Source organism: Pongo abelii, chromosome 2 (genome assembly GCF_028885655.2).
Source record: "Pongo abelii isolate AG06213 chromosome 2, NHGRI_mPonAbe1-v2.0_pri, whole genome shotgun sequence".
Taxonomy (NCBI): Eukaryota; Metazoa; Chordata; class Mammalia; order Primates; family Hominidae; genus Pongo; species Pongo abelii.
The window spans coordinates 107,468,747-107,491,228 of NC_085928.1; the positions used below are offsets into that span (position 1 = coordinate 107,468,747).

At 55.5% G+C, this 22,482-nt stretch overlaps 2 protein-coding genes across 15 annotated transcripts in view; one reads left to right on the top strand and one right to left on the bottom strand.

The window, feature by feature from the left end:
- Positions 1–12,996, bottom strand: part of NBEAL2 (neurobeachin like 2) — a 30,076-nt gene extending 17,080 nt beyond the window's left edge. For 3 of the 6 annotated variants that reach the window (XR_010139353.1, XM_054550898.2, XM_054550894.2), the window contains exons 1-10: positions 12,871–12,996; positions 3,922–4,010; positions 3,709–3,837; positions 3,513–3,594; positions 3,297–3,418; positions 3,085–3,167; positions 1,350–1,435; positions 966–1,248; positions 708–814; positions 104–184 (exon numbers count right to left, since the gene is read on the bottom strand). Coding sequence is in view for 5 of the 6 variants with exons in the window: in XM_054550898.2 (XP_054406873.2) it covers positions 104–184; positions 708–814; positions 966–1,248; positions 1,350–1,435; positions 3,085–3,167; positions 3,297–3,418; positions 3,513–3,594; positions 3,709–3,837; positions 3,922–4,010; positions 12,871–12,921 (1,113 nt within the window). In the remaining variant the exon portion in view is untranslated. Of the gene's footprint in view, positions 1–103; positions 185–707; positions 815–965; positions 1,249–1,349; positions 1,436–3,084; positions 3,168–3,296; positions 3,419–3,512; positions 3,595–3,708; positions 3,838–3,921; positions 4,011–4,599; positions 5,065–12,870 lie in introns of those variants that run through there. The other 3 variants (XM_054550895.2, XM_024244840.3, XM_054550896.2) reach the window with 3 other exon arrangements.
- Positions 12,997–13,127: 131 nt separating this feature from the next.
- The window catches only part of CCDC12 (coiled-coil domain containing 12), a 62,924-nt gene continuing 53,569 nt past the window's right edge, over positions 13,128–22,482 (top strand). For 2 of the 9 annotated variants that reach the window (XM_063722536.1, XM_009239098.4), the window contains exons 1-3: positions 13,129–13,317; positions 14,468–14,590; positions 16,010–16,153. In XM_063722536.1, the coding sequence (XP_063578606.1) occupies positions 14,531–14,590; positions 16,010–16,153 (204 nt within the window). In that variant the 5' untranslated portion in view covers positions 13,129–13,317; positions 14,468–14,530. Of the gene's footprint in view, positions 13,771–14,467; positions 14,591–15,053; positions 15,211–16,009; positions 16,154–22,482 lie in introns of those variants that run through there. The other 7 variants (XM_063722537.1, XM_054550904.2, XM_063722540.1 and 4 more) reach the window with 6 other exon arrangements.

Here is a 22,482-nt window from a genome sequence, read left to right on the forward strand (position 1 = left end):
CCAGGCCTTACACACATCTGCTCATTCCCCCAGCTATAGTGCAGGAAAAGCTCAAAGAGGGAGTCCCAGGGGGTGTCTGAGCTGGTCAGCCCCAGGATGGTACCTTTTGGACATCGGGCTCAGTCAGTAACCGGGTAGCCAGGTCACTGTCCCCCTCAGGGGGCGCCCGGGACTGCAGGTACAGCTGTGGGGAAGTGGGGAGGCACAGGGTGGAGGAGGCAAAGAAGAGAGGAGGAAGATGGGAGAGGGTGGGGTTAGAGCAGGACCAGGGGCAGCTGCCAGGCACCCTGCCCGGCACTAGGGAAGAGTAGGGTGCTGAGCCCCCTGTGCCCTGCTCAGATGGGCAGTCGGGGGGATGAGTGGGTGGGAGCAGGTACTGCATCTGAAAGCAGTGGTGCCCTCCTCTAGCCCCTGTACTTGGGGCCATGGAAAGGGAAACAAGGTGCCAGAGCATCTCCCTTCCTTCCATAACAAGCTTCCATGGGGCACAAAGCTGTCCTAAGCTTCAAGCCCAGTCCTATAGAGGCCCCAAGGGATGGGCCCTTGTCCATGCCCCAGACCCTCCCACTGAACTGCAGGCCATCTCACCAGCTGCAAAAAACTGACTCTGTCCAGCCCATGTTTGCTCAGCAGCAGCCTGGCACCTATGCGTGACTCCCCTAGCCTCTGGCTTCCAGACCCTCACCCCCAGGCTGGGCCCTACCCACCTTGCTGTTCTGAATGAGCCGAGTGAGGTGTTCAAAGCAATTGTTGCTGAGGAAGGTGGCTTGCAGCACTGGCCGGTCTTCACATGCCAGCATCATGGGGATGGCGTCTGTGGAAGGGTCAAGGGTCAGGCCCTGCCCAGACCCCTCTAGGCAGCCTTAAGCCTTCCTTCCCATGCTGCCCTATCCAGACCTTCCATCATCACTTAGGCTTTTCCCTCATGGTGCCCCTTCCCCAAGAGCCTGGGAGCCCATACCCACCGAGCATGCTGACCCGGAGGGTGACAAGGGCCTCTTCGGGGCCTGAGCTCAGACCAGCTGGCCAGTCAGCATTAAGGACATGGAAGTAGCTCTCAAGCAGGGCACGAAGCTCTGGGCCACGAGGAGGTGCGCGGCTGGCATGCAAGACATGGACTGCACCCACCAGTGCCTCTAGAGCCAGTGGCACTAGGCGGGGGTCCGGGGCTGGCCCACGGCTCCAGCCCCGCACCACACTCAACAGGCCCTTCACAGAGCCATCACTTACAGCCATCTGCCCGTTCTCCTGCAGGTGTGGACAGAGATGGGCAGTGGGCAAGGGGCTCACCCAGCAGAGAGATACTGAAAGAGCTGCTCTCTAGTCCACAGGCTCACCTCCCAGCCTACCTTTCCTCCAGCGAGGACGGCGCAGAAGAGGTGTATGAGACGCAACAGCAGTACGGGAGGCAAGTGGTCTGCATTCTGTAGGCTCTCTGGGTAGGGGGATGTGGGCAGGGTAATGTCACCAAGGTTGCAGGGCTATGGACCCAGGGGGCTGCACAAGAGGTGAGTGCCCTGGGGTGGAGGGGAGAGGGAGCTGGGCCAAGTAAAAGACCCAGTGTGAGGAATAAGAGCTGGCTCTGCCCTGGGGGGCATCTAAGGAGTTATGGCTGTATAGTAGAGGGTCTGAAAGGGACAACCCTTCTTTGGGGGACTTAAAGGGGACAAAGCCCAGCCCTGAGAGTCTAGCCAGCTTCCCAGATCCTTAAGCCCCAAAGTGAGGGCCCCAGCATGAGCACATCCCCTTCCACTTCCCCATGATGACCAGGGCTTAGTTTCTCAGATGCAAATCTCTTGTTCCCTCTGCCCCTGTGATGGTTGGTGCTTCCCATGCCGTGCTCTGGGGACTCTGCTGTATCTGCTATACTGATGCCACCTCCCCCCACACCCATGCCTTTGCTTGGGACTTCTAGGGGCTTTCACAGCCTAATACGTAGGAGGCCGACCTGGCCCTGTGCCAGCAAAGCTGGACAGGATGCCAGGCCAGGGACTGAAACTCAGAGGGCAGAAGGGACTAGCCCTGGGTCACATGCCTGGGGGAGGAGGAAGAGTAGGGCTGGGGCTTGATTCCGGCTGGATGGGTGGGAGGCCTCCTTGGGGATGGCGTTTTTGAGGGGAGACCTGAGAATGCAGTTGGAGGGGAGAGGGCACAGCATGGGCTAAGACCCTGAGGTGGGGTCAGTGGTAGCAGTCTGGGAATGAGAGGACAGAAGCCAGGCTGAGCAGCAGGGCAAGTGGAGAGAAAGGCTGTGGGATGAGTAGGATTTCATCTTGAGGGCGTCAGGTTGACATCAAGGGATATGACGGGAGGAGAAATAAAATCCAGTTTGTTTTAATAAGAGCACCCAGGCTATGGGAAAATAAAGGCGGGGAGCTCCCTAGGGGTGCCTCCCCTCCTGGAGCTGCTGCCCCAACTCTAGATCCAGGCCCACAGCTCCATGGGGGCATCACTGAGACACTTAATATCCCAATAGGTCATCACCTTTTCACAGCCCTGCCCACCTCTGTCCAGGCCATATCCCACCCTGAGCCTATCTAAAGTCCTGGCCAGTCTCCCTCCAATGAGAGGAGAGAGGGGACCCAGGGGAGGAGGGTCACCAGGGAGAACAGGTTCACAGGACCACCTGTGAACAGGCGGCCACAGCTGTCCTGGGCACCAGATCCTCCAGCAGCCAGGGAACAGGAGGTGGAGATACCTCCTGTGTCTCCAGGATGGGTGGAGATGCGTGGAGGCTATGGGGACAAAGGGATTGGACCAGAGAGTTTTAAGATCACAGTAGGGTACAAGTGGCTAGAAGGATCCAGGAGATGGAGATGAAAGAGGATGAGAAATCTGGGTAGGCAGGTTGACCCCACCCCTCCACCTGCTGGGAGGCCCTCGCTCCAGCCCAAGATGTCCTTTCTCTTCTCTCTGTCCCTAAACTCCTGCTTGGTCTTTGGTTCTCCCAGTCCTGCATGCAGCCACCACCAAGTGGTTCCTGTGTATGGCAGGATCAAGGAACGACAGGAAGGGGCCTAGGTTTGGGGGTGGGGCCAAGTGGGGCGGAGGTGGGGCCAAGTGGGGGCAGGGGCGGGGCCTGACCTTGGAAGAAGGCGCTGAATTCCTGGGGCAAAGCAGCAGGAGGGAACTTGTATTTGCTCTTCTCCTTGGAGCTGATGACTTCCCTGGGGGCAGTGAGGCCAAGTACATCAGCCCGGCTCTCACCACTCCTGGCTCTCACCCCTCCTTGGGCCCAGCGCGGCCATCCTCTCCCCACCCTCCTCTGGGTTCCCTGCCTGTGGGCTGGGTCTCACCCACTGCGCTGGCGCCGCCAGGTTTGGTAAGGGTCAAAGAGGCCCTCGCAGAGAAGCAGAGCATGTAGGGCCACATTCTCCAACTGCGTCCCTTGGCCCTGGGGTGGTGGGCATCCTTTCAGCTGTAGGTGTGGGGAGAGAGGGTTAGCCCTGCCATGGCTACCGCCTGGCCTCCCTGCATATACCCTCTGCCCCCCAAGGTAGAGGCCACTTCACCTCCGTCACCAACTTGGTCAACAGTGCCAGCACTCGGGGCACTAGCACCTGGCCCCGGCCTGCCTCTATGTTCTCCAGGTTCCTGGGGGAGTCAATGACGAGACAGGTCACAATAATACACCATGCCCCTCCTTGCCCCCACTCCCTCTGGCCCACAGTTCTAGGCCCCTGCTTGTAGAGTGGACAACAGGGACACCTGCAGAGAATGATGAAGAGCTTGAGCAGCAGGAGGGCTTGCTCCAGGTCGGCCTGGTGCAGCTGCTCGGCCAGCACATGCAGCTCATCCAGTGGTAGCAGCGGGACCTCTGCACCTGCCTCCTCTGGCCTGCAAGGAAAGGGGAGACACGGGTGCTGAGGACCCCTCAATCTCCCTGCTCTGTCCCTGCCCTCTGTGCAGATCCAGCCTCACCTTCGTGGCTCCAGAGAGGACAGTGAGATGCTCTTCTTGAAGGCACCTACGAAGGCCTTCAGCCACTGCTGCAGGTAACCCAGGTCCTTCTGTAGGCAGAACAGGGGAACAGTGGTGGGGGGCAGAAGGGGTGCAGTAAACAGGGCAGGGACAAGGGGATGTAGATAGAGGTGAAGGATGAATGGAGGTGGATACAGGGCATGGACAAGGGGTTAAAGGCAGAGTGGAGGGTGTGGAGAAGGGGAGTGGGGGATGGGGGAGGGAGGACAGGACATTGGAAGGTCAGCATCAAAGAGTTAGGTACATACTGACCACTTTTCCAGGCACCCCACTGCTTCTCAGCCGCCTACTTTCTGCTCCCACCTCCCTAACGCCTGCAGTCCTAGGCAGGTCTGACACAGCCAGGGGAGGGGCGTAAGTGGGGTGTGGCTGTGGCCCACACTGGTGCTAGGGCTGGAGAAGGTGTCCCACACAGCAGCCACCCCCTACCAAGAGCCTTGGGCTGGGTCCTCATCTGCCATCTTCACCCAGCCCAGCAGCCACCACCTTCAGTAGCCTTCTTTAACTGTGGATCCCAGGACACATGTGTACCATTAGACAGGCAGACCCAGACATGCGCACATTCTCATGTGCGGCCCCGCCTTGCCCCGGGAACCTCCACCCACCCTTGCTGGTTACCTGGACCCCAGGCCCCAGAGCTGGTTCCATGGGCAAGAGGGGCAGTGGCTAAGCCCAGGTCTAGGCGCTGCCAGGAAAACTTTGGTGTGAACGGGAAACGTCTCCTCCCGCCCCGGGGCTGGGGCAGGAAGCGCAGAGTCACGGTGGGGGAGGGGGACCGCTTCCTCCCGGCAGACCGCAGGGATGGTGGGGGGGCCGGGGCACCCTGGGCCCCAGTGAGAGAGGATGCAAGCGACCTGGCCTGCACTGTGGGTGGGACCTGTTACAGAGGGGTGGAGTCACCTGTCCTGGGTGGGGCTTGTGAGCCAAGACTAGTTTTACAAGCATGAGATCGGCGCCTGGAAGAACTCTTATCCAGGTGAGGGTTCTCATCCTACTGCTGCAGTACCCTTCACTTAAGGCACCCACAGCTCCCTGACCTGCGCGCAAGGCCTCAGGCCACAGGGGTTGATGTAGAAGACTCAGCCATACCTTTGTCCCGCCCCACCGCCCGCCATGTCCTGGCCACCTCATCTGGACTCTGCAGTTGTCTTCGCTCAGGAACACAGCTGATAAATCCTAGCCTAGCCCGTATCTGCTCTAACCTCTAAGCCCCTCCCAGGGGCCAGGGGTGGGTTGTGGCTTATACAGGAGCTCCTCCAGGCTGGCCCCATCTGGAGCTCCTAACCAGTTGAGTCCAAAAGGCAGCCTTCTTTCCTAGAGTCAGAGAGGTGGACAGGGGGAGCTAGAGTGGAAAAGGATGAAGAGGCAAGGGACACATCACGGTCAGCACTCAGCAGGCCTCAGGCTGCTCCCCAGGGGCCATGGACCTCATACCCAAGGACCTCCAGAACTATCTTTGGATGGATGGCTAATTTTTGCAGCCTATGGGCCCAGACCACAGGGCAAGGCCTGAATGGCCCCAGGGCAAGAGGCCTGACTGCAGCAGACCTGAGCCAGATCCCCAAAAAACCTAGGCAGAGCAGCCGTCCACCCTGTGAATGGGGAACTCCCTGGTACATTTTAGTGCAGATCTGAAGCCCAGACAACTCAGAGAGGTGCCAGGGCCACCATGGTGCAGACCCACACAACCATGACATTTTGTCTGTCAGTTACCTTTATTGACCTCTCCACCCTCTCCTGCTGGCAGCCCTCCTCCCGAACAATCAGCAAGGAGCCCAAAATACCCAGATCCTGAGACAGCAGAGGTGGCCAGGGGCCCTGGACCATTTCTTCTGAACCTCTCCCATTGCAGATGGGGAAACAGGAGGCCCCACAGGGGATGCCTTATGTACTACTTTGTCTTCAGTGTACCTCTGAGGATGCTAAAAGCCAGACCTTAGTTCTAGGCCAGGACCACTCATGATTGCTAGCAAGCCAGCCCATGCGGACCATGCGACCCCGATCCTTGCCTCAGTGGCCCCACAGAGACCCCTAGCTGCCTTCAAAAATGTCCCAATACTGTCTTCCTCTCTTCTGCCCCTCAGTCAAGCCAGTCACTCAAAATGCGAGTCTTCCTGCCAGCTGCAGCTCTACTGAGCACCTGAAAGCCCAAATTTGACCGTGTCTAACCCTTCCCCATAAAGGCTCAACTGCTGAGCAGCATTCCAGGCTGCTGGTCCAACCAGGACCTGCTTCTCCAGCTTCGACCTCTCCCCCTCTGTGGTTCACATCCTCCTGTTCAGGCCTCTGCCCACCCTATACCCCACTGCCTTGTGTGACTTGGGCTTTTGGTACTTCAGCAGGAACCTCCCACCCTCCTGGTGGCCATCACCTTGATCAGCCTTCCCAGGACAGGGGTGGGTCCCTCAATCTCTACATACTCCTGCTTTCTGTCCCTAGAACCACACCCTTGGCCTGTCCAGTCCTGTAAACTTTCAGCAGATTGGGCTGAGCTGGGTTCAGGGCTGGGGCAATCAAGACAGCCTTCAGGGGCTCTGAAAGGCGATGAGGAGGTCTCCAAAGCACAGTATTAGGCAGGGGTGGGGTGGCTGCCTGTCCTGCCTCCCTGGGTCTCACCGTTTCTCCCTGGAAGGCCTCAGGCCAACTCTGACCTAGGCCCCATGGCTTGAGACTGCAATGTGTCGGGGTATGGGAGTCCCTCAGGGAGCCAGGGTCAGAGGGCAGAGAATGGCAGGGGACGAGAGCATGGTGGCAGTGCTGCACGTGAGGGTCCAGGGCCTGGGAGGGGTGGCCATGGTGCTCAGGCTTCCCATGCCCCTCTCAGAGCCTCTGCCTTGGTCGGTTGTGCCAGCTCTGAGCAGGAACATGGGTCAGGGACAGTCCAGCCCCTTGCCCCAACCTAACTGGGTCAGGGCCCCAACCCTGTCCCCCATTGAAGGCAGGTCGGGAGCAGCCACACCTGCCAAGCCCTCTCCTGGGCCCATAGGTAAGTGATGCCCAGCTCCTGCAGCAGGGGAGAAGGTTGTGGGAACACAGAAGGCTGGTGTCCCTGGGAAGAGGTGGTCTCATGTTCACCTCCACAGAGACCCTAACTTGTGCCCAACTAGCTGTGAGGGCACTTGAGAGTGCCAGGGATGAGGGGCTCCCGAGGGCTGCTTAGGCTCAAACAGTCCCTGGGAAGACGTGGTCTCATGTTCACCTCCACAGAGACCCTAACTTGTGCCCGACTAGCTGTGAGGGCACTTGAGAGTGCCAGGGATGAGGGGCTCCCGAGGGCTGCTTAGGCTCAAACAGTCCCTGGGTGGGCATGGAACTGCCACTCCTCTGGAATTCTGAAGTAACCTGGAGGGCTGAGGGCTGGTGGTTGTGACATTGGTGGGGAGTACCGGGAGTACACCTTGTTTGCCAAGGTGACAGGGATCATTGAGCTGCCTGACACCATGCTGCTCCCAGACCCTGCCTGACATACCCCAAGTCCATCGCACAGTGGGCCTCGAGTAGACGTCTGTCACCATCATGGCCTGATCAGCTCCCTGAATTCACAAGCTCACATCTGAGGCCCTGCGTGGGTGGTGCCCACCTCACCTCCAGCCTCCACACCCCAAACCTGCTGGATGCCTGGGCCTAAGGGTGTGACTCACTGTCTCTACCCCCACAGGTCTGCCTGTGCTTTGCTCTTGTTTGCTCTGCTGGAATGCCCCCACCAGGGGCATCAGCGCCCTTTGTAAGACCCATTCCTGTCTGGTGCCTCTCACCAACCGAATCAGGTGAGGGCATGGGTTCCGGAGTCCAGTCCCCGTTCTAACTCTCAGTAGCTTGTTACTTAACATTAACCTCTTTAAAACCATCCCTTTGCTTCATGGGTAAAAGTTCTCCAGCCACATCTACCCAACTCGAGGTCAGGGTAAGGTGAGTGGAGTTCCAGATCCAGGGACTCTGGCCTGCCCGAGCTCCCTGAATTCCAGGCAACAACTCCCAGTCCCCTCTGTGAGTGACAGTAAGAGGCATTAATGGACCCCAGGGAAGAGCTAGGAGCAGGAAGGGAGAGAAGAGCACAGCTCAAGAGTGGGTGACTCCTCTCAGTCAGAGCTGCCTGGGTGGTAGTAAGCACTCCATCTTCAGGGACAGACAAGCAGAAGTGGGACAGGGTGGGGTCTATGTGGAATAGCCTATCCCAGGCCTAGGGGGTCCCCCCATTCAGTATCAGGACGGGGAGGACAATGTCAAGCTAAACGTGACTTCCGGATACATCACCAGGACTGGAGGTCAGGCTTGGAGGAAGTTAGGCCATGGGATGAAGCAGGAAGATGGGACTTTGCTGGGGCAGGGACAACTGAGGATAGTGGTTTGAGTGCCTGGGTGGCTGGGCCAGTCTCTCTCCCTTACCTGGAGAGGGGGTGCTGAAAGGGTGGACCTTCTGATCTCCATGACACCCACCCTGCCCCAGGGCCTGACCATCCCCTTGTACTATTGTTTTTTTTTTGAGATGGAGTCTTGCTCTGTCGCCCGCCCAGGCTGGAGTGCAGTGGCGAGATCTCAGCTCACTGCAAGCTCCGCCTCCCAGGTTCACGCCATTCTCCTGCCTCAGCCTCCTGAGTAGCTGGGACTACAGGCACTCGCCATCATGCCCGGCTAATTTTTTTTTTTTTTTTTTTTTTTTTTTTCCAGTAGAGACGGGGTTTCACTGTGTTAGCCAGGATGGTCTTGATCTCCTGACCTCATGATCCGCCTGCCTCAGCCTCCCAAAGTGCTGGGACTACAGGCGTGAGACACTGCGCTCGGCCACTATTTTTTCTTGAGCAAGGAAAGCATAGATTTATTGAAATGAAAGTACACTCCACAGAATGGAAGTAGGTTCAAGCAAGCGGCTCAAGAGCCGACCAAACCCTTTTACTATCACTAAGGAAAATGGGAATTTCCTTCCAGGGTCCCCATAGATCCCATGGTAACTGACCCTGTTTCTACGGGGACCCCACACTTCCCCATCAGCTCCCCAGTTGTCATAACAACTCCAGGAATTACCAGTGCCCACCCAAGCCTGGGCTGTGTGCTCATCTCCCTGTCACTACAGGCCCTTCTCCTTCAGATGCCTTGGTAATGGAGGCAGGGGACCAAGCACCAAGGAAGTGATTCCACCTTCCCTTTACCCATTTCAGGAAGGTAAACTGAAGCCCAAAAAGGATATGACCAGATAAAGCCAGGTGCGGTGGCTCACGCTTGTAATCCCAGCACTTTGAGAGGCTGAGGCGGGCAGATCACGAGGTCAGGAGTTTGAGAGCAGCCTAGCCAACATAGTGAAACACCGTCTCTACTAAAAATACAAAAATTAGCCAGGTGTGGTGGCACACGCCTGTAATCCTAGCTACTCGGGAGGCTGAGGTAGGGGAATCGCTTGAACCCGGGAGGCAGAGGTTGCAGTGAGCTGAGATCATGCCATTGCACTCCAGCCTGGGTGACAGAGTGAGACTCCGTCTAAAAAAAAAAAAAAAAAGACTATGACCAGATAAAGTACCAGGGGGAGTGGAGGGCCTGACCAGGCTTCTGAGAGGCAGTAGAGATCATCAGTTAGGGAGAGGGAACTCTCAGGGAAGTGTGGGCAGGACGAGGTTGCCTCCAGCCTGACCTAACCTCCCTGAACCCTTCTGAGGCCTCAGTGGCATAGCTGGACAGGTCAGCTTCTGCTCCCTCCTGTCACCTGAGGGTTTGTTCTGCCCTGACCTTTGTGACCCTGAGTGCCCTTCCACATTCAGTGCCCCCTCACTCTGTGACCCCATTCACTGGAGGGGTTGCTGAACATCACTGCTGCTCCGGCCTGAATAGGGGCCACTCATCTGCATGCTATGTGGCATTAACTTTTATGGGCTGCCCAACCGCCAGCCTGTCAGGTGCTGTCCCCAGTCCCCCAAGACTCTCCCACCCTTCCTATGCCTTCCCTGGGGGAGCTCTGGTGGGCTCGGAGTCCTGTAGATGAGCCCCCACCTGTCCACCAGGCCTGCTTGACTAGCTCTGTCCTGCCTCAACTCCTGACAATTTGCTTCTTGTCCCACTGCTCCTGCTGTTTCTTCCTCTCAGCCCTCAAAGACCAAACTCAGCCTCCTCTGGGGTGACTTCCTGACTGGTCACTGCCATGGGACCCACCTCCTCTATCCAGTCATTCAGCTAATACCCAAGGAGCACCTACTACATGTGAGGTCTGACAATCGTAATAGGACCCTGCCTTGGTTTCCCCACCAGGGCCCTAAGGAGCTCCAACTGAGTGAAGTCCTGGGATGCTCTGACCCTTTCCTCTTCCCTCAGCAGCCACCCACAGCCCCCTTCCTCACTATGAGGCCCCAGTTGAGCCGGGCCCACAGTGGGAGGGGGTGGGTGGGTCTAAACCTGGGGTCTTTAAGGAAGAGGAAGGGCAGGAAGGAGTTACTCCCCCCTCCCCATCCCCACCCAGACCCACAACTGGGGAAACAGGTTTGCCAGCTGATGTCAGCTCTCACTGCTGAAGGGAGGGGTGCAGGTGTTGCTGGCTGGGTGGCTGGCCAACTAAAGGGTCTCTAAACACCCACTTTCAGCTCCGCCCCTTACCTTGCACTCCCCCTCCCCAAGCACACACACAATAGGTCCCTAACAGGACTCAAAGTTGCATAGCCTACTCCTCCCTGGATTGGGGGTTCCAGGAGCAGGGGCAGGAGCAGGCGGGCAGGAAGGTGAGCTGGGAGGCTGGCCCTAGCTTCCTCTTCCCAGGCAGCCTAGCCCCGCCTGGCTCCTGGGTTTGCTGTCACATCCTGGATTTGTTTGCCTGGCCCCAGGCTGCCCCCTGTCTGCTCAGGCTTCCAAAGCTACAACCTGCCAGCCTATGCTCCTCACCCCTGCGAGGTGAGGAGCTCCGGGAGGGGGAGGCTCAGCACAGATATGATCCATAACCACCTCCTGAGGGGATGGGGGGTGGCCATGTACAGAGCTCAGCTAGATGGGGCATCAGGAGGCAACCATGCTGGAGTTACTGTCCTGGGAGATACCAAGACACTCCCAGCAGCCTGCCACCCAGCCTGAAGACCTATCATTAACATCCCTCACACTCATCACCTGGTTTAAGCCCCCTTTACCTGCTCATGCACCTAGAACCTGCCCATAGCTATGGGGCAGTCCGAGGAAGGAGGACTAGGGGTAGGCTTCTCTTCAAACCCTCTGCTCCTTCACAACCACTGGGGATGGAGGCAGAGAAGCTGGGGCTTCTCTGGGGACCCAATGGGGCCAGGAAAACAGGAGCCTTCTCTGGTCTGGACCAGCTATAATGGCTACCTCTCCGCAGAGTCCAGGAAGCCCCTGAGGTCAGGGCTGTGTCAGTTTTTTATTTTTATTTTATTTTTTTGAGACGGAGTCTCACTCTGTCACCAGGCTGGAGTGCAGTGGCATGATCTCAGCTCACTGCAACCTCTGCCTCCCTGGTTCAAGCGATTCTCCTGCCTCAGCCTCCCGAGCAGCTGGGATTACAGGCACACCCCACTACGCCCGGCTAATTTTTGTATTTTAGTAGAGACGGGGTTTCACCATGTTGGCCAGGATGGTCTTGATCTCCTGACCTTGTGATCTGCCCGCCTTGGCCTCCCAAAGTGCTGGGATTACAGGTGTGAGTCACCGTGCCCGGCCAGGGCTGTGTCAGTTTTACAGGCAGGAAGCAGAGGCTCAGAAGTCGAGTTCCATCTGAGTTATACCAAAGAGGGACTCTACTCCATGCCTGGCCTCCTGCCGGGGCCTGGACCTCTCACAACCTGAGCGGACTGAAGAGGCTATGGTCCTTCTGGCCTGGACTCCAGGTCTGTGGAAGACAGTGGGCCAGCCTCCTTATGAAGGGCCAGCGTGTCTGAGCATGAATTCCCCCCACTGACAAACTGTTCAGGGCACACAATGGTCCATTGTGCCCAGGGCACACCTGAGCCAGGAGCATGATGCCAGGCAGGTGCAGGGAGGGAGGTGCTGGGTGAAGGGGAGGGGAGTGTTACCCTGGGATCCCTCCCTGCTGTGGGTACAGAAGGAAAACGGGGGACTATGTGTGTGAGACGGTGTGAGTGACACCAGGGTTCTCAGCTGATGGGACACCCAGGTCTGAGTCACTCCCCTCACCTTCTGATGCCACCTGAAGTATTTTCTGAGAGGGGTGGGGAGCTCAGGAGGAAAGGGCCTCCCTCCAACCTTTTCAGACATCCCTCAGGGCCTCAACGACCCACCCTCACCCTGGGCATCCAGAGGAAAACCTTTTCTTCTGCTCCTAGAGAGGTCCTGGGTCCACCCCTCAGAATGGGGGTGGGGTGGGTCATTTCAAGTCAGGGAGGAGCTTATCACAGCCTGTTCGCTGGGGGTGTGGGGGGATGCAACTCAAGAAGGACCTGAAGTGGGAGCATTCCCCTTCCACACACCTCCCTACGTTGGCCCACAGCCCGAGACCCGTTGGCCACGACCACCCAATCGGGCCGCGCCCAAGGGAGAGGCAGCTCATAAACAAATTGAGTCCCCCTCCCCCTAGCCTCCTGGCCAGTCTCCAGGTCTCTCCAGGTCTCAGTTTCCCCATTTGTAAAAAGGCGAAGTGTCCGGCTGCCTCGGCCCAGGCCACTCTCCTCTAGCAAGAAAGACTCAGGCTGCACGGTCCTGCTCGGGGGGGTGGGTTGCTATGAAGTGCACGACCGCGAGCTCTGTCCCCAAGGCATAAGTGCCAGAGGCACCCGGCGGGCTGGGGGCACACACGTGTGTGCGGAGCCGGAGCATGCCCTGCGCGCGAGCGCGCACGCGGCTACGCGGCCCCAGCGGCGCGGGGCGCAGGTGCAGCAGGCGCGGGGCGCGCGAAGCTGGGGGTACCGCGGGTGCGGGTGCGGGTGCGCGCGCGGGGCGGGGCGGGCTCACCTGCGCGTAGTAGAGTAGCCACAACTCGTACAGCCGCTCCGAGGCGGCCATGGCCCGGCCCGGCTCCGGCCCTGCTGCGCGCCACCTGTCGCCGCCTCCTCCGCGCCGCCCGCCGGTTGCACTCGGCCAGGCCCATGGGCGGAGGGCGTCACTCCGGGGCGGGGCGGAGCGGCGCGGTACTACTGGGGAAGTGTGCGGCTGTGGCCTCCGCGGCGCAGAGCCACCCAAGTCTGCTCGCTCCTCCTCCTCCTCACTGCCGGCCACCGCCCGGCTTCCTGCACTTCGCTGCAGTCACCGCCGCCCCGCCTCTCCTGGGACCGTGTAAAGGGCGGAGAGCCTGGCAGGAGGAGGGGCCTATGGGCCGGGCGGCCCGGGAGGGTGCCCCGCCGCCCTGCCCCACCAGTGCCATTGGAAGGGCCAGCCTGAGCCTCCGGGACGAGGGTCGGGGTGAGGAATTCCAGACTTCCCCAGGGTCTGAATCCGCCCAGGACGCTGCTCGCCTGACTGCATTTGCTGCCATTCAGGGAAGGGGCGGCGGGCCACGGGGGTGACGAGGGTCCTTCAACAATAATGACCACCACCACCATGACGACCCCTTGTAGCGCTTATCAAATGCCAGGTGCTACTCTGTCGCTTTATGGGAAGACCGAAACGCAACTTTTGAGCTCTAGCTGTTTGTGGAGTGTGATGGCGGGAAGTTAGAGAGCAGCAGGACTAGCCTGAAATACCTTCGGGGCCGCGGTGCCCTCCCAGATCCCAGAGAGGCTTAGACCATTCCCACGGGTCCCCCTCCCTCCTCCAGGAAGCCTTCCCAAACGCTCCAGTGGAGGGGCTCCCCCCACTCCCCAACTCCAGGGCCCAGAACTTGCTTCACATATGTTGTTTCTTTAACCTCAACAGGTGGGTGCCTCATGGCTCTGTTTTTTGTTTGTTTGAGACAGAGTCTCACTCTGACGCCCAGGCTGGAGTGCAGTGACTCGGCTCACTGCAACCTCTGCCTCCTGGGTTCGACTGATTCTCCTGCCCTAGCCTCCCGAGTAGCTGGGACTACAGGCGCGTGTCACCAGGCCCAGCTAATTTTTTGTATTTTTAGTAGAGACGGGGTTCCACCGCGTTAGCCAGGATGGTCTGGATCTCCTGACCTCATGATCCACCCGCCTCGACCTCCCAAAGTGCTGGGATTATAGGCATAAGCCACCGCACCCGGCCTGCTCGGTTTTACAGATGGAGAAACTGAGGCCCAGGTTGACCAAATGAGGACCACCTGGGCAGCAGGGGCAGGGACCCAGGCTTGACTGACTCTTTTTTGGGTCCCTGCCACCATCACCCCGTGCCCCTTCCCCCATGCCCTTATCTCATAGTCTGGACATGGGGAAAGGGGCACGGGGTGATGGTGGCAGGGACCCAACTTCTGGTGTTGGGCAGGGATCAGGCCCTTTGTTGGGGCTGGGGAGAAGTTTTCTGGGCCCAGAGAGGTGCTACTGGTTCCAGGAGTTGACCAGTCTGGAGACTCCTAGACCTTGGGTGGCCAAGAGAACAGAGACCCTGTCCTGTTTTGTTCTCCTAGCTTCTTTTGTCCTGCCTTTTGTTCTCCTAGCCTTTTGTCCTGCTTCATCCATCATAGCTCTGAGCTGAGGTTTCCTGAGCACCTCCAACCTGCATGCCAGGCCTTGGCAGAGCAACCCATCCACTACAGGGAAGAAGGCTCAGACAGACCCAGGTTAGTGAAGACAAGAGGGTTAGTGAAGGGAGGGCTAGACCTGCAGTCTGTGGCCCATGGGCCTCTGAAGGGAGTTGGAAGGGGAAGAGTGGATGTCCACCTGTAGCCAGCTTGGGAAGGGAAGCCTCAGGGAGGGAACAGCCTAAGAGGCTAGTTGTCCCCTGGCAGTGGAGGTGGGGAGGGGGCGGCATGGTCTCCTATTCCCAAGTGAGAGGGGGTGTGGCTTTGGGGACCCCCACATACTGAAAGAATATCTTGACTTCAGCCTAAGTGGTCTCTCGGTTATCAGGACACTCTAGTTCATGCAGGAAAGAAGACTCTGGCAGCTTCTGCTGGGGAGCCACGAATCTTGTGGTGACTTGCAGTCGAGGCCACCGCAAGTCTTTCTAAGCTGGGGATTGGGGGCAGTACTTGAGGCCCACTGGACCCAGGTTGGGGTTTGCTCTTCCCCGGGAAAGGTAACTGGACCCTGAGGACTTTGCTGCTCCAGGAGGGGATTGGAATGAGAGGGGATCATCTTTGAGTCCAGAGGGAAACAGCCATACAGTCAGGTCCCCCTCACTGTGCAGGCTTTGTCTGAGCTGAGAGTGGTCACAGAGGGGCTTAGCGGCACTTGTCAGGTGAGTCCGGGGAGCCACTGACAGCTGCAGAGGTGTAAGACATACCTTATATTAGGGTGGGATCGAAGTGGAGGGTCAGGGAAGGCTTTTTTTTTTTTTTTTTTTTTTTTGAGACGGAGTCTTGCTCTGCTGCCAGGCTGGAGTGCAGTGGCACGATCTCGGCTCACTGCAACCTCCGCCTCCCTGGTTCAAGCAATTCTCCTGCCTCAGCCTCCCGAGTAGCTGGGATTACAGGCACGCGCCACCAGGCCCAGTTAATTTTTGTATTTTTAGTAGAGATGGGGTTTCACCATGTTGGCCAGGATGGTCTCCATCTCCTAACCTCGTGGTCCGCCCTCCTCGGCCTCCCAGAGTGCTGGGATTACAGGCGTGAGCCACCGCGCCCGGCCCAGGGAAGGTTTCTTGAAGGCATTCGAGCCTTGTCAGGTCAAGAGGACAAGGATGGGTCAGGGCATTCCAAGAGGCCAGCATGGAGTGATTAGTGTAGTTAGTACTTGGGCAAAACCGGAGCGATCGACGCACTCTTTTCTCCTTCTCTCAGGTCTGAATTCCCCTTGCTCCTCTTTCACTGATCAGCGTTGGGTAAATCGAGCCTTAGCGTTTTTTTTTGTTTTTTTTTTTTGCTGGCTCCCCACCCACTAGGCAAATTGCCCGGAAGAATAAGGGCGGGGAGGGGCGGGGCAGGGCGAGGCGGGGAGGGCTCGCCCATAATAACCCCGCATTGATTGGCTTTCAGGACCTCCCAGTCTCTCATTCGCGTCCTTGGGTTGGCCGCGAGACATTTATCCACTCTCCTTAGGCCTGCGCGATGCAAGACGGGAGAAAAGGAGGGGCGTACGCGGGCAAGATGGAGGTGACTACGGCTGGTGTGGGCCGGCTAGAGGAAGAGGCGTTGCGGCGAAAGGAACGGCTGAAGGCCCTACGGGAGAAAACCGGGCGCAAGGTGAGAAATGTGGAGTGAGGGTCGTAGCTGAGGCGGCCAGCGTTCGGGGTCCGGGTCGGGCTTGAGGAGAGCAGAGGGCTAATAAGGAAAGACAGCTGCCGAGGGCGCGCATGCGCGGGCGCTAACGCCTGCGCGAGAAGACGGAGCCCTCCCACGATGTCTGGGGCTGCATGGCGTGGGGCTGCATGGCGTGAGACTCCTCTGGCTCTGGCGCGGTCGTCGCGCATGCGCGGGGGTGGGTAAGGCAGTGGTCGGCGACCCGCAGTCCGTCTGACTCCTGCTTCCCGGGTGTTGCTCGTGTAGGTGTTTAGGGCTGCCTGTAGGTTCAGATGCTTGTTGGGTTAGGCGTGATTTGTTCCGTTCCTCTATGGCCTAGCTGGTCTTTAACCCCCGGCTTCGATTCTGAGTCAGACAGACTCCCCAGTCCGCAGCACTCCTCGGACAGGGCAGCAAGTGACGGTAATAGGTACACAGCCGGAGTCGTTTCGTGCAAAAATCAAAAAGAGGCCGGGCGCGGTGGCTCACGCCTGTAATCCCAGTGCTTTGGGAGGCCGAGGCAGGCGGATCACTTGAGGTTAGTAGTTCGAGACCAGCCTGGGTAACATGGTGAAACCCCGCCTCTACTAAAAATACAAAAATTAGCGGGGCGTGGTGGTGCGCGCCTGTAATCCCAGCTTCTCGGGAGGCTATGGCAGGAGAATCGCTTGAGCCTGGGAGGCAGAGGTTGTAGTGAGCCGAGATCTCGCCACTGTACTCCAGCCTGGGCGACAGAGCGAGACTCCGTCTCAAAAAAAAAAAAAAAAAAAATCGAAAATAAAAGATTTAGCCGGGCGCGGTGGCTCACGCGCCCAGTACTTTGGGAGGCCGAGGTGGGCGGATCATGAGGTCAGGAGATCGAGACCATCCTGGCTAACGCGGTGAAACCCTGTCTCTACTAAAAATACAAAAAATTAGCCGGGCGTGGTGGCGGGCGCCTGTGGTCCCAGCTACGCGGGAGGCTGAGGCAGGAGAATGGCGTGAACCCAGGAGGCGGAGCTTGCAGTGAGCCAAGATTGTGCCACTGCACACCAGCCTGGGCGATAGAGCGAGACTCTGTCTCAAAAAAAAAAAAAAGAAAAGAAAAGATGTATTTCTAACTTAGGGTGGGCCTTAGAAATTGGGAACGAGGGCCGGGCACAATGGCTCGTGCCTGTAATCCCGCACTTTGGGAGGCCCAGGCAGGCAGATCACCTGAGGTCAGGAGTTCGAGATCAGCCTGATCAACATGGTGAAACCCCATTTGTACTGAAAATACAAAAATTAGCCAGGTGTGGTGGCAGGCACCTGTAATCCCAGTTATTTGGGAGGCTGAGGCAGGAGGATCTCTTGAACGGGGAGGCAGAGGTTGCAGTGAGCCGAGATCGCGCCACTGCACTCTTGCCTAGGTTACAGAGTGAGACTGGTCTCAAAAAAAAAAAAAAAAAGGGAAAAAAGAAGAGGGCCTTAGTTCTTTCTTTGGGGATGGGCCTACTAGCCTATTAATTGCCATATTCGGAAGCATTTTTCTTTGCTGTCGTTTAACAGCAAATGAAAAGTTCCATTTCTACTTTGTTCATCTTTCCAACGTAATGGAGAGGAAGAATTCTGAAGTTCACTACCTGTGTGCAAACCCTAGTTTGCTTTTTTACTTGGACTTGGGACACATTGCTTCGTCTCTCTGAGCTGGGTTTCTTCATGTCTCCAGTGGGGAATGACAGTCCGTACACATTCATTCTCATTGGGTTATTGTGAGATCTAATGGGATAATCTGTGTGAAAGGGCTATAGAGACAGACCAATGAGGGCCGTAGTTTTAGATGGGTGAAAACTGTGTCCTTCAGTGTATGAAGTACAAAGAATGTTAAATAGCTAGACCTGTCAGAGATGGGGGGCACTTCCCACTTTCCAACTGAAAAACAAAACAGGCTGGACAGTCTGACCCCTATTTTCCTTACTGCATGGCAGTCTGGGGTCCTGTGTGAAAGTGAAAAGGGAAGTAATAGAGAGTGAAAGCTGGCTAGAGTGGCTTCTGCTTTTGTTGGCTGCCTGTCGAACATATCAGACAGCCCCTAAATTGCCTGTCCCAGAGAAGCTCAAACCTCAGCCTTTCAAACAATGGCTAGTTCACCTGAGCTGTTTGCTTGGATTTAGGGCAGGTTATTGGGGCTGGGTTTGAGGTTGGAATGCAACGGACAAAATAGCATCCACAGAGCCCATTGCCAGGGAAGGACGTGCTAGATCATCAGGAGAACTGGCTTTTAAAGAGGGTTGCTCTCAGTGGGCTGGAAGTGTGGCCTGATTGTTATTTTTTCTATGTTTTAAAATTGTGGGAAAATACACATACAATTTACTATTTTAACCATTTTAAATGTATAACTCAATGTCCAGAACGTTTTCATCATCCCAAACTCTGTACCCGTTAAACGATAACTCTCCATTCCCCCTTTCCCCAGCCCCTGGCAATCACTGTTCTACTTCCTGTCTCTGAATTTGACTACTCTAGGTACCTCATATAATCAAATCATACAGTATTTGTCCTTCTGTGACTGGCTTGTTTTACTTAGCATGTCTTCACACTTCATCCATGTTGTAGCATGTGTCAGAATCTCAGTCCTTTTTTAAAGGCTGAATAATATTCCTTTGTGTATACCATGTTTTGTTTAGTTGGGTTGCTTCTACGTTTTGTCTGTTGTGAATAATGCTGCTATAAACATGGGAGTACAAGGCCTGGTGCGGTGGCTCATGCCTGTAATCCCAGCACTTTGGGAAGCCGAGGTGGGCAGATCACGAAATCAGGAGATTGAGACCATTCTGGCTAACACAGTGAAAACTTGTCTCTATTAAAAATACAAAAAATTAGCCGAGTGCGGCAGCAGGCGCTGGTAGTCCCAGCTACTTGGGAGGCTGAGTCAGGAGAATGGCGTGAACCCGGGAGGCAGAGCTTGCAGTGAGCTGAGATCGTGTCACTGCACTCCAGCCTGGGCGACAGAGTGAGACTCCATCTCAAAAAAAAGAAAAAACGTGGGAGTACAGTTACCTGTTTGAGTATCTGCTTTAAATTCTTTTGGGTATCTAGCCAGAAGTGGAATTACTGGATCATATGGTAATTCTTTTTTTTTTTTTTTTTTGAGATGGAGTTTCGCTCTTGTTGCCCAGGCTGGAATGCAATGGTACAATCTCAGCTCACTGCAGCCTCCGCCTCCTGGGTTCAAGCAATTCTCCTGTCTCAGCCTCTCGAGTCGCTGGGATTAATTTTTTTTTTTTTTTGAGAGAGTTTCGCTCTTGTTGCCCAGGCTGGAGTGCGATGGCACGATCTCAGCTCACTGCAACTTCCACCTCCTGAGTTCAAGCAATTCTCCTGCCTCAGCCTCCCCAGTAGCTGGGATTACAGGTGTATGCCACCACGCCCAGCTAATTTTTGTATTTTAGTAGAGACAGGGTTTCACCATGTTGGTCAGGCTGGTCTCAAACTCCTGACCTCAGGTGATCCACCCACCTTGGCCTCCTAAAGTGCTGGGATTACAGGCGTGAGCCACCACTCGTGCCTTTTTTTTTTTTTTTTTTAAATTCGGGTGCTGTCAGGTGAGGAGAAGGGAGATCAGTCTCAAATCTGTCTTTTCAACGAACTAAAATCGGGAGTTTATATAGCAGGGAGAGGAATGTAACTATGTGTAGGGAAAACAGCTGGATCATATGATAATTCTCTGTTTAGCTTTTTGAGGAAACACCATAGTGTTTTCAGTAGTGGCTTCACCATTTACATTCCCAGCAGCAGTGTGCAAGGCTTCCAGTTTCTCCACATCCTCCCCAGCACTTATTATTTTCTTTTCTTTCTTTCTTTTTTTTTTTTTTTTTAAAGGAGTCAGGAGTCTCACTGTGTTGCCCCAGGCCGGTCTTGAACTCCTGGGTTCAAGTGATCCTCCTGCCTTGGCCTCCAAAAATGCTAGGATTACAAGTGTGAGCCACCAAGCCCAGCCATCTTCTTTTTTTGTTTTTTTAATATAGCCATCCTAATGGGTGTGAAGTGGTGGTATCCCATTGTGGTTTTGATTTGCATTTCCCCAGTGATGAGTGATGTTGAACATCCTTTCATATGCTTGTTTGCCACTTGTATATATATTTTCTTTGAAGAAGTATCCAGGTTCCCTTTGCCTATATTTTTAATTGGGCTCTTTTTCTTGTTATTGAGTTGTCATTGAATTGTTCATATATTCTGGATATTAAATCATTATCAGAGATGAGATTAGTGATATTTTTTCCCATTCTCTGGATTATCTTTTCATTCTCTTGGTAGTGTCATTTTTTAAAAAATTAATGTTTTGTAGAGATGGGGGTCTCACTGTGTTTCCCAAGCTGATCTCAAACTCCTGGCCTCAAGCAGTCCTCCCGCTTTGGCCTCCCAAAGTGTTGGGATTACAGGTGTGAACTACCGCACCTGGTGGATAGTCTCATTTGCTGCACAAAGAGTTTAAAATTTGGTGAAGTTCAATTTATCTGTTTTTGATTTTGTTGCATGTATTTTTAGTGTCATATTTAATCCCTATAGTTCTTGAGTGATTTTTTTTTATTAAGGTGAATGCCTGGGGACAGGACAGGTAAGGGTCTAAACTTTGAGTTGATTTTCCAGCCTGTGGCCCTTTCTGCCGGACTTTTAAGTGGGGAGTCTGGGGAGGAAGTATGACTGCCTGCTGTGGCCAGATAAAACCCCTTGAGTCTCCTACTTCAGAGAGGAAGTGGCTTCACATTTTCAGTTCAGGTTTCTGATGTGACAACAGACACCAGGATTGAGTACCTTCTCTGCCTGCACTTGGAGAGCACCTGTCTGCCCCATAAGGATGGCATCTTGCTGGTTTCCTAACACTCAGTGGCAGGTCCTTCATTGAGTTCTTACTGTGTGCATGGTTTTGCTGGAGGCCTTAGGAATTTCAGGCATGGAGTTGGTTTTCCTCACAGTTTTATCTTTCTTCCTAGCTCTCACCAGACTATAAACTCATAATTTAGTGATATTAAGACAAATCAGGGTCCTGAGGTTGTGGCAGATGGAAAGAGACAAGATTAGGGATTGCAGTGTTTCCGTGTATTATTTTGTGCAAAGCTCTCTTGTAGTCATGCAGCTGTAGTTTTACAAAGACTTCCTGGTCAGCCCACCTGATGCCACTTATTAGTGAGGGGAGCAAGGCAAGAGGCTGAGAAGAGCTGGGATGTCCAAGGCCGAGGAGGGGAAGTAATGTCTCCTGGATTCCAGCCCATGCAAGACCCCCTGGGGGAAGGGGATTCTGTAGAGGACACAGCACTGCCTGAAGCAGCATCTTGTGGGTCAGCCAGTTCCCATTAACAGGTAGAAAGACAGTACTGCCGGGGTTCATTTTCTGGGAAAGCCAGGCAGAGCCTGAGGAAGCTTCATGGGAAGGCAGCGTGGAACTTGAGCTGAGCCATGGAGGGTGGAGAAGTGGGAGAAGGTCATCGAGGTAGCTGGAAAGGAGAGTGTTCCCAGGGAGCATTTTAGAGGTGGGAACATTCAGGTGCATAGAGGTGAGAGTGGAGATGCTCCGGGGAGTTTGACAGCAAGCACTTGGCAGTGATTGGGGCAGGGGTACAGTCTGAAAGTGCTGGCCTGGGGTACTCTGGTAGCCAAGTTTTGCAAGAGCCAGGGTTTCCAGCAGGGATGGATGGTAGCCAGCCTGGGCACACTTTTCTGTATTGTATTTGAACCTCATTTCCTGATGCTCATCCAGAAGTTCCAGGCTGGGTGAGTAGGTGAACAGTTCAAGGCTGTGTGGATGAAACTCTGGCATCTCTTTACAGTGCTGTCCGGCAGGGCAGTGTGAGGCCACTCTGTCCTCCTTTGACCTCTTTCTTCTTCAGCAGCCAAATGGAGGCTCTCTAAAGGTGGTGATTAACTTGGCATAAACATGCCAAGCTTTCCTGAGCATTTGCCCTGAATTGGGCTGTCTCTTGCTGCTCTGAGACAGGGAGACTGGCTGTCTGGCTGACCAGCCCTTGGGGCTGAGGTCTGGCTGTCAAGTTGCAGGTTCCAGGCAACCAGCGATTCCTGGTTGTCACCTGGCTCTAGAGATTAGAGCAGCAGTGTTGCTCACTAGAACTTTGTGCAGTGATAGTGTTCTCTAATCTGCACTGTCTAGTACTGTAGCCATGGGCCACCTGTGACTTTTAAGCCCTTGAAATGTGGCTACCGGCCAGGCACAATGGCTCATTCCTATTATCCAGGGGTGTCCAATCTTTTGGCTTCCCTGGGCCACAATGGAAGAAGAAGAATTGTCTTGGGCCACACATAATATACACTAACACTAA